Below are 11,243 nucleotides of genomic sequence, written 5' to 3' on the forward strand. Positions count from 1 at the left end.
ATAGGTTTTAAGAATTAGTATTTTGAGTTTAATTACTTGTTGGCTTGTAATAGTTTTCATAATTCCAAGGCCCAAAGAAAAATTTAATGCATTATTATTTTTAAACTTACTTGATAAATACATTTTCCACATGCAAAATTTATTCGGTACAGTTCGATATTTTTTCGATTTATTTTTATAAAATAAAAAACCTAAAATTTCTTAAAAAGAAACCTAAAAATCGGTTCGGCACGGTACAGTTGGGTCGGTTTAGTCGGTTTTCGAATATCAATTGACATCCCTAGTCAAAACCTGTTGCGCCAATTCTCCAAAACAGCTGCAGCACCCGTATCGGATCCTCCAATAATGCATTATTTTTGGAGGATCCGACACACCGACATTTTCAAAAATTCTGAGCAACATAGGTCAAAGCATAGAATATTTGTCATACTTCAAAATTTTAATATTACAAGATGTGCACTAATTAAGTATTTTGTGCCATTAATACAATAATACCCGAGGGAAAATGTTTGTTCTTGTATATCCAAGCCTCATTCGCATTCATACACCCACGACGAGGTTAATAAAGAGACGAGGTTTCTCAATTCCATTCTGTTTCTATATGCTGATCAATCTGTTGTACGAAAGAATTTCCCACTTAAAGCATTTTCATCTCAGCAATTTGACGAGAAGAAAGGTATTAATAACTAATGGAAGGATACAAACATATTGAATACTACAAGATATAGGCTGAAAGTTCACCAATAACAACTCCGTACGAAGAAAAAGCATCACACCAAATAAGGTTACCCATTCAGACGTTCTGTAACTGGGTGGTAGAGTTGGCATTTACGTTTTGCAAACAACTGAAACGTTTGAATCTTTAGTCATACAACACGAGTCAGCTGGACTTATATCTGGAGATGCTAGTATTGTTAGTGAGATGCAGTATAAATGAAGACCATTCACATCTTTCTGCCTTCTGAAAATAGGATTGCAAAAATATTTTCAGAAGAATAAATTTGAACGGATGCACTTCTCGTTCCTTGATATCACAAAGCGCTATTGGTCACTGCAACATCAAAAGAAATGTATTTGAATCCTGGAATCCAAAGTTACATCTGAACTGCCTGAAACTCAAGATTTCAGCTTGCGACAAATTCTGAAGATACTGCAAATTATATCACAAACCAAAAGGTCGCAATTAGTCTACATAAGATTGTTCGCAAAGACTGTAAGTTTTCAACGCACTGATAAACAATGACGATCCACAAGGTAAAGATAAATGACTAAGCGAGGAAACAGGCATTTCTACTTTAAAAGGTACTTCTCCGACAATCTTATAGGTATAGAAAGGAGACATAACAGGAGCTTCATCGGAGGAAATAATAGGAGTTACTCTTCTATGAATTTATAGATACCCGTCAGATATAGTTGCCCCCAAAGTCCTTTCCAAATTTACTTTATCTTGATCTTCGAGACAGTAGATTTTGGACATTACAAGGTGGTATAGAGATATTCCTTAGGCTTAAAGATAGGACATTATTTCCCTTTCAGATGTTGGGAGGAATGAACCATACTCGAGCCCTTTCTTTAACAGAGCAAACTTTATCCAAGAGAATTTTGAAGGGGTTTGCGGTCCAGGTATCTTTAGGAGGCTTGCTTCCTATACAACTCTAACTTAGCATTACCCTCTGAAGAAGATTCATCATCCATGTCCTCACAAAAAAATGCCTAGAGAAAAATTGAGATGCCCAAAACCATACAGAGAAGATTGCACAATAATAGCAGCTGAAATTCGGCATCTGCAACTAACCATTTTGCTTAGAGGGCAATTCCTTATCTTTCTTTGATTCATCATCCTTCTTCCCAACAGTTTCTTCCAAATATTGCTGAATTGTCCTCCAATAGTGATCACCACCTGCCAACCAGGTATCCATGTGCATCCCGTTAGGAAATTCCACAAATAAGCATTGCCTGTTGCGTGCAGCTGCCTTTGCATATAACATCTGCATGTGGACTGGTGGAACCATCTCATCTTGTAATCCAGATAGGAAGAGGATTGGTTGCCTGATCTGCACTCAAAAGCATCAGCAAGTATGAGCCTGAAGTCTGAGTGAACTTGTGAACATAACGAGGACAACAAAGGCAGAAACATAATTTCAACCGCTTCTAGCAACTCAATAATAATGATATATAAAAGGCTAGCAGACGAGAAGTTACTTCACAAGTTCAAAGAAAATCCAAGATGGTTCAGGCTACTATAATACACAGATTCATGGTCAACAAGAACCCCAAAATGCATTGTTATCAACACGTGCCATTGAAAAGGATGGTAACTAGATCTCTGAACAGCTACGTCATTTGCATCTCATCAATGAAAAATAAAAATATGACTGACAAGCGATTCACGTGCATTTCATAGCAAACAAATGTCAGAAGATAAAGTTCTTTTTCAAAGAAATTAATCATATAAAAAAGCATCTGATATATCTTATCAAGGTTATCACATTAAAAAAGTCCGCTATTAGATAAACCATGAAATCTATCCAATTTAATTTACTTAGTTCTGTTTTAGTCCATCTTAAAAGTGATGAACTGTTTGCTAAAACATAATTTTATCCCTCCAATTATTTTAACTTATATACACTTCGAAAACTTGAGTGACATCTTCACAACTTTCTTTACCTCTAGTAAGCTCAATAGAACAATAAATTCAAAGTTTTTACTTCTATGGAAAACCAACTCAAGTCAATTATAATGGAAGAGAGAGAGAGAGAGAGAGAGAGAGAGAGAGAGAGAGAGAGAGAGAGAGAGAGAGAGAGAGAGAGAGAGTTTTAAAGATGCACGCCCACCTCACCAATGACATCAATGGTATTCCATGGAGATCGAACAACAAAGTTAAGAAGTTTGAGACCCTTTGAACCACTTCCCCCAATGACCCACTTCAAGAATGGCAAGAGAACTCCAGCCATATCCAGGATAGAGGTGAAAGTATTCTCCAATATGAGCCCAGCAACCTACAATAGTAAAAGACAACTAGGACATAAATATCAAAAACATGTACAAGTTATAAACACCTTCAGCAGTTTAAACACCTTGGAATCGAAAAACTCTGGAATAAAACCCAGAAAGAGAGACACAGAAGAAAGTAACAAAAAAGTGGTGCATAGAGATTCCACAAAACAAAACGACGAGGACTCTATTCTTATGCACAGCTTGACCAAGATACATGCTTAATCAACTATACAAAATGGGCAGCAAAACCAGCTCAAAAATTAATCAGACTCTACCTCACACATCAAACAAGAAATCCATAAGCAAGGAACTTGGATATCAAACAAGAAAACCATACTCAAGGCATATCAATTCGGGGATTGTCCAAGAAACTGGATAAACTGAAGAATACCAATAGCATTACCAAAATCTAGATGTGTTATTCACATCAGACCATGAAGCTAAATTAAGGAAAGGGAGATTTTGTGCCACACCCCAAAATAACATTACTTGGCATGTGGAGGTAATGTGATTTTTAATACCAATAAAGATTCAGTAGAAGAGTAGACTACTACTGCATTCTTTTAGATACCAATCCTTCCTCCTATGCATGAACTGGATGTAATGAACTAATGATGGATGAAGATCAAGAGTATGTGATAATGGACTAAGATTATGCAAACTCAGGTTTCAACTGGGCGTAGTATTGAAGACGAGTAGAGCGTGATTAGTTTCTAGTCTACATAATGAACAAATAAGCACAAAAGAGGATCATATACTTAAAGAACATTACAGCCACGAGTAAATCATAGAGGGTATACACCCAAGAGATCAACACCATAAGTTTACATACATTAACCTCTATTTTATTCAGGAAAAAAATGGAGTAGTACATCCTCTTTCCCAAAATCCTCCATAAAGTGATAAAACAAAAAGTAAACTCAAACCACAAAAATGAGATATCCCACATATTCGAAGAGTAGCCTATAAATTCTACATGCACTATACAAAATACCTATATTATAGGGTGATATCTTATCTTACGGTCAATAATTTGGACGCGAAAGATTGTTCTTTACATCCAAGGAGAAAGAAAAGTAGCTTTCCTATTTTACTTAGTCATTTGTTGTAAGTTGCCCCTCCCATTCTGGTGATAACTCAGATTGGTTTAGTTATGTCTTGAAAGCTTGGAAGAGTGCCTCTAAAGTTAATAACTTCAATCAGGTGGAGCCAAGAGTACTCACAGAGAATATAAGTTTGAAAGAAACTTAATAAAGTAGACTGATTTCTTTTGCTACAATACCTTGTCAGGATTGTTTTTGGTAAGAACAGATCCAACAGCTCCTCCAAGCGACCTTCCAAAGACTACTATTCTTGATGTGTCAATATCAGTCCTCTGAACTAAATGATCCAGTGCAGCCTTTTGAAAGAGACAAGCATAACTACGTAATTTCATCTATAGATGTTAGGTAAAAATCTATGGAAGTGGGGAAACTAACAAACCTGAGCATCCTTTATGATCCCGTGTTGAGAAGGGTATCCATCACTGGCTCCATAACTTTGTTACAAGAAAAATATTAGAAATTAAAAAATAAATAAGGACACCAGCATTGTCAAAGCAAAGCACAGACAGGAAACTGATAAATACAGGGAAGTGATTTATACCCTCGGTATGAAAGCATAAAAACATTGCATTGCAGACGTTGTAACATTATTCGAACCATTTCAAGACGGTGTGCGATATCTGCAATTAACTAGTAAAGGATAACCAAACGAGATAGGGTTGACTTATACGACATGAACTGCAGGAGGTAAATCAAGAAAAGGAATATGGAAACAAGGTCGGTAAATCACTCAATAAGACCTTATAACAAAAAGGATACTTCCTGCATTTTCTTGGAAAAAGATGATAGTTGGGCCTGCAGAATCAAAACGCTATCTTAGCTTAAAGTACGCTGAACCAGCAATCAAAAACTAATCACAAGTGGACAACACATCCAACATAAATGCAAAATGCTAACAGCATCATTTCCTATATCAGTAGAAACAACATGGAAACATCATATTGGGGCATGCTCCAGCTAGGTTGCTAAATGTACTGTAGACATTTAGTTTGAATGCACAAAAGAGCTACTGAATTATGGAGTTCGAAGGTGAATGTTGATATCGTATAGTTGTATTTAGGTTCTTTATTCCACTGGGAGATGGCTGACTAGCACATCCTGTCATCAGATCCATACTTCTTGGCTTGGCAACAGAATAACACTATCATACACACTATTTTACAATGAGGATTTTTTACTTGAGCTAGTAGATGTTGCTGTGCATCAGTAGCAGTATTCTTAACAGTACGCCACCACTACATTTTAGCAAATGCTGAACTTTTGGACACAGGAATAATTATTTTATATGAAAATTTTAGCTCATTTGCACAATCAAATCACCCGGAGAGTCAATCACTAAGTAAAATCCTCCAATATGAAGTCTCACCACAGAAATTGACGAGCAAATCAAACAATCACATCAACCATGCTTATTTGGTCAAAGTAACTCCCAGATCAGTCTAACAAAATTCTCGCACAACAATTCAGGTCAAAACCTAAAACAAAATAGTTGTACAACTGAAATTAGGTAGAAAAATAATCACCAAATTCAGAAGCAATTTCAATTTTTTTTGTATAATCCACCAGCACTTACTTCAAAATCACAAATTCAAGCTAAATAATGCCCTACTTGTCGAATTTTCAGTAAAATTAGATCGAATGCAAATCTCACTAAACCTATACATCGCAAAAGCCGAAAAACGATTTTAAGAGAGAGAATACCTCTACAGTCAGGGAAAAGCTTAATGAACCAAGCATGAAGGCGAACTCCATCAGAAGATCTGAGCCACACATCTTCGTAAAGGAGCCGAAGCCGAGCCGGAGTAATTGGATATGACTTTGTGAGTCCAGGCAACACCGGCACGTATACAAGTTTTTCCTGAAATGCAACCAGTATTGCCATCCCCGCCACCACTATACCTCCCACTCCGTACAGCAACAAGCTCACGTACGACACCATTTCCTTTTTGCCTCCGATTCCTCAAGCTTTTCGTTTTCTCTAAAATTGACTGTAGATACAGATGTGTGTGCGCGTAATCGAAAGAGTAGTACAGTAACGGAGAGCGAATTGGAGGAGGAAAATGGCGAGAATGAGAGAGTTAAGAGTTAAATTCTTCACAATTCCTACTTGAACCAGAGACGGTTTACTCGTATGTACCGTACACTATACATCTCATAAAACAAATGCGACCTATAGTTTTCTACAGAGAAACGACGTCGTCGTCTGTTCCTTGTACGAGTGTGTTTGATTTTATTTTACTTTGGGTTAATACATTTTTGTTAAAATCAAAATTATCTTCTATAGTTAAACTTATGGGGTGTTATTATTAGTTTATTACTCCTGAATTATGGTTTTTCCTATTTACAATTCCGATAGAATATGGAGAGTGATAATACTTTATTTGTGGTGTATAGAAGCTAAAAATTACACCAAAAAAAAAAAAGAGATGACACATGCCACTTTTCATTCATTTTTAATTAATTATTCTTATTATTTATTTGTTTTTTGTTTTATATTTTCTTATTCAGCTTTATTGATTCTTTTATTCTTCAAAGTTATACGTTCTTTTTGCTAATATAAGTAAATCCAGTTGATACCATAACTTTAAAACAATAACATTATAATTGAATAATAAAAAAAAATAATAAACTCAGTTGCAACACAATTTTATCAATAAAAGTTTAGCTCTCATCTGAATATCCAAACAAAATCAAATTATGACACTTAACTTAGTAATACAAGTTACACTTTATAGATTAAATATGATTTATATGTATGTATATATATTATTCATGAATTTTGTATATACCATACATTTGTTGTCCATTTTAATTTATGCAGTTGGATGAACGACTTTAGATTAATTCTTCTATTTCTTTTCAAAGGACACCACTTCTTTTTCCAAAGAATTGCACATCATTAATCTGAATTAATTGTGAAAGAGTTCTTGGATGTGCTGGATAGATAGAGATGGGATACTTATTATTCCTTTGAGTTGCTCCAACTTTTGTGCCTTTTTTGCATAAAATAATGATCTCAGCTATCATATCATCACGCAACTCGTATTAATTAGTACTTAGCTTTCAGCAAAGTTCTTGTTTATTTTTTCCTAGCTTCTTATTTCTATTTTACAACAACAACAACAACAAACCCAGTAATCCCAACAGATGGGGTCTGGGCAGGGTAGGCTATACGCAGACCTTATCCCTACCTAATGCAAGTAGAAAGGCTGTTTCCAATAGACCCTCGGCTCAGGAAGGATAAGAAGAAGGGGAAAGCAAGGAAGGAAGAAAGAAGGAAGCGAAAAGAAAAAAAGGAGAGATAAATGATAAGTAATACCAAATAATAGCAACAGGGAATACAATACCTGAGACGAACAAAACCACATAACGTAAAAATCTAAGAATATGAAAGGACATGCATGCTACTAAGACAATCGGTGAACAACTAAAAACTACCCACCAACCTTCTACCTTAATCCTCGACCTCCACACTCTCCTCTCAAGGGTCATGTCCTCAGTGAGCTGAAGCAGCGCCATGTCCTGTCTAATCACCTCTCCCCAGTACTTCTTAGGCCTACCTCGACCTCTTCTCAAACTCTCCATGGCCAACCTCTCACACCTCCTAACAGGAGCATCAATGCTTCTCCTCTTAACATGTCCGAACCATCTCAGCCTCGACTCCCGCATCTTGTCCTCCACGGGGGCTACTCTCACTCTGTCCCGGATAACTTCATTCTTAATCCTATCTCTCCTGGTACACCCACACATCCATCTCAACATCCTCATCTATGCTACTTTCGTCTTCTGCACGTGGGAGTTCTTGACTGGCCAATACTCAGCCCCATACAGCATAGGCGGTCGAACCACCACCTATAAAACTTACCCTTAAGTCTTGGCAGCACATTCTTATCACATAAAACACTGGAAGCGAGCCTCCACTTCATCCATCCTGCTCCGATGCGATGTGCGACATCTTCGTCAATCTCCCAATTACCCTGGATAATAGACCCGAGATACTTAAAACTCGCTCTCTTGGGGATGACTTGAGCATCAAGTTTTACCTTTACGTCTGCTTCATGGGTCCCGTCACTGAATCTGCACTCCAAGTATTCTGTCTTGGTTCTACTCAATTTGAAACCTTTAGACTCCAAGGTCTGTCTCCAAACCTCTAACATCGCGTTAACTCCACTTCGCGTCTCGTTAATCAGCATTATATCATCGGCAAATAGCATGCACCAAGGCACCTCCCCTTGGATGTGTCGCGACAGTACATCCATCGCCAAGGCAAATAAAATGGGCTAAGAGCCGATCCCTGGTGCAACCCCATCACCACAGGGAAATGCTCTGAGTAACCACTCACAGTCCTCACCCGAGTCTTAGCATCATCATACATATCCTTAATCACCCTAATGTACGCTACCGGAACGCCGCTAGCCTCCAAACACCTCCACAGGACCTCCCTCGGGACTTTATCATATGCTTTCTCAAGGTCAATAACACCATATGCAAGTCCTTCTTCCTCTCCCTGTACTGCTCCACTAATCTCTTTACCAGATGAATTACTTCCGTAGTCGAACGCCCTGGCATGAATCCAAACTGATTCTCGAAAATAGACACACACCTCCTCACCCTGGCCTCTACCACCCTCTCCCAAACCTTCATAATGTGACTCAACAGCTTGATACCCCTATAATTATTGCAATTTTGAATATCACCCTTGCTTGTATAGCGGAACCTCGTACTCCACCTCCATTCTTCAGGCATCTTTTTCGTCTTAAAAATAACATTAAACAGCCCAGTGAGCCACTCCAAACCTGCTCGCCCCGCGCTCTTCCATAATTCCACCGGAATTTCGTCTGGCCCCGTCGCTCTGCCCCTACATATCTTACGCATCGCCCCTTCCACCTCCTCCACCGTAATCCGCCTACAGTACCCAAAATCCCGCCGACTCTCGGAGTGCTCCAACTCACCCAACACAATGCGTCTATCCCCATCCTCGTTCAACAGTTTATGGAAGTATGTCTGCCATCTTTTCCTAATAACTGCCTCGTCCATCAATACTTTTCCATCCTCGTCCTTGATGCACTTGACTTGGTCTAAGTCGCGGGCTTTCTTCTCCCTCACCTTGGCCAACTGGTACAACTTCTTGTCCCCGCCTTTGCTCCCGAGCTCCTCGTACAAACGAGCAAATGCCGCGTTCTTAGCCGTCGTGACTGCTAACTTCGCCTCTTTCTTTGCCTTTCTGTAACACTCCCGATAAGCCCTTTTTTCCTCCTCGTTTGTACTCTCCACTAGCTTCAAATAAGCAAGTTTCTTAGCTTCCACTTTACCTTGAACCTCTCCATTCCACCACCAGTCCCTTTATGACCCCAGGAGAGCCCTTCGTTACCCCTAAGACCTCTCTAGCAGCTACCCTAATGCAATTCGCAATCGTGAACCACATATTAGACGCGTCCCCCTACTCATCCAGGCCCTCATAGCCAACAACTTCTCCCCTAACTCCTGAGCTTTGTCCTTGGTCAAGTAACCCCACTTGATCTTAGGTTGCTTGCACCCCGCCCTCTTCCTCCTACTCCTCTTGATCTCCAGGTCCATAACTATGAGCCTATGTAAGGTCGTGAGGTGCTCACTTGGGATGACCTTGTAGTCAGTGCACGGACCTTTATCGCATTTCCTACAGAGAAGATAATCAATCTGAGTCTTGCCCATTGAATTCTGGAAAGTGACCAGGTGCTCTTCCCTCTTTGGAAAACTCGAGTTAGCTATAACCAAATCAAAAGCTCTAGCAAAATCCAACAGTGAATTCCCTCCCTCATTCCTATCCCCAAAACGGAACACGCCATGCACATCATCATAACCCCTAGCACTAGCCCCAATATGGCCATTGAAATCTCCGCCAATGAACAACTTCTCTGTGTGCAGAATACTACGCACCATCTCATCCAAATCCTCCCAGAATTGCTTCTTGACCTCCCGGTACAAACCTACCTGAGGAGTGTATGCACTAATCACGTTTACAGTAAACCCACCAACTACCAGCTTGATACTCATCAACCTATCATTTACCCTCCTAACCTCGACCACGAGCTCCCTGAGGTCCCTGTCAACTAAAATACCTACCCCATTCTTACCCCCAGCGCTTCCTGAGTACCATAGCTTAAACCCTTCTACATCTCGTGCCCTAGTACCCTTCCATCAAGTTTCCTGAACACATGCTATGTTGATTTTCCTCTTCTGAAGAATCTTACCTAACTCTATAAACTTCCCCGTCAACGTCCCAATGTTCCAAGTAGGGCTGCTTATCGGGTGGATTGGGCGGTTATTTACTCTTAACGGTTTGGCTTAACGGTTATCGACTTTTAAATGTATTAATCCGTTAGCCAACCGATAAGATATCGGGCGGATTGGTATCGGTTAAGCTCTTATCGGGCGGTTATTGGGCGGTTTATTAGCCTAACATACATATTCACTAAATTGTGTTTTCCCTGTTGGACATGAAATAGTTGAACTGATTATAGAGCATGAATCGGAAGCATGCAGAGGTAAGTGGTTCAGCACTTTACGAAGTCTGTGCGAGAATTCCTTTCACTCTCTTCTTCTGCAACTTCTACTCAAGAATATAAAATTCAGCAGACATCATCAAACAACAAAAAGAACACTAAGTTACTCTTTTGCACAGAAAAATGCATCTACATACAGAGCAAATAAACACCATCGCAAGTGTACTTTATGAGCTGTCCCAATTAGGAGCCCACAAATTAACTGCCGACCTTTTTTCTTACTGCTCGTGACATACAAAAATCAGATCAAGATAGTGAGGATACTTGCTAAAGATCTTTAGGACTGTACTAGTAAGTCAGCAGAGCTGCAAACAACTTTACAAGCAATACAATGGAGTGTCTGGAACAATTAGAAAGAAATCATGTTGGAGATGGACTTACTATTAGTGATAAATAAAAATAAATTTTAGTTTTTTTATATTTAATATATATAAATAAAAATAAATTATATATATATATATTTATATTCTTAACGGGTTAACGGATTATCCGTTAAGAAAATTGAATAATCCCGCCCCCAAACCGATAAGCCGTTAATAAAAAAAATTCAATCCGTTCCCCGTCCGTTAAGCCGTTACCAGTAAGCCATTAAGCTTCGGTT

General features: G+C 38.9%; 1 protein-coding gene across 2 annotated transcripts; it reads right to left on the reverse strand.

The window, feature by feature from the left end:
* Nucleotides 1-660: 660 nt before the first annotated feature.
* LOC109214648 (protein bem46) lies at nt 661-6,230 on the reverse strand. Of its 2 annotated transcripts, none has more exons than XM_019378586.1 (8): nt 5,802-6,230; nt 4,860-4,895; nt 4,642-4,720; nt 4,480-4,534; nt 4,280-4,396; nt 2,835-2,999; nt 1,796-2,054; nt 661-1,051 (listed from the first exon to the last, which is right to left on the reverse strand). In XM_019378586.1, the coding sequence occupies exons 1-8, from the start codon at nt 6,037-6,039 to the stop codon at nt 1,032-1,034; spliced, it is 969 nt and encodes a 322-aa protein (XP_019234131.1). In that variant the 5' UTR covers nt 6,040-6,230; the 3' UTR covers nt 661-1,031. The 2 variants fall into 2 exon arrangements, with proteins under 2 accessions (XP_019234131.1, XP_019234130.1); XM_019378585.1 differs by having other exon boundaries at nt 661-1,150; nt 5,802-6,229.
* Between the last annotated feature and the right edge of the window lie 5,013 nt (nt 6,231-11,243).

Source organism: Nicotiana attenuata, unplaced genomic scaffold, assembly GCF_001879085.1.
Source record: "Nicotiana attenuata strain UT unplaced genomic scaffold, NIATTr2, whole genome shotgun sequence".
Taxonomy (NCBI): Eukaryota; Viridiplantae; Streptophyta; class Magnoliopsida; order Solanales; family Solanaceae; genus Nicotiana; species Nicotiana attenuata.

Coding starts and splice junctions, on each gene's coding strand:
- LOC109214648 (XM_019378585.1), bottom strand. CDS start 6,039: ATGGTGTCGTACGTGAGCTTGTTGCTGTACGGAGTGGGAGGTATAGTG. Junction 4,896..5,801: donor GCTTTTCCCTGACTGTAGAG/GTATTCTCTCTC, acceptor TTGATTCTGCAG/GCCCAACTATCATCTTTTTC. Junction 4,721..4,859: donor TTTCCAAGAAAATGCAGGAA/GTATCCTTTTTG, acceptor AGTTAATTGCAG/ATATCGCACACCGTCTTGAA.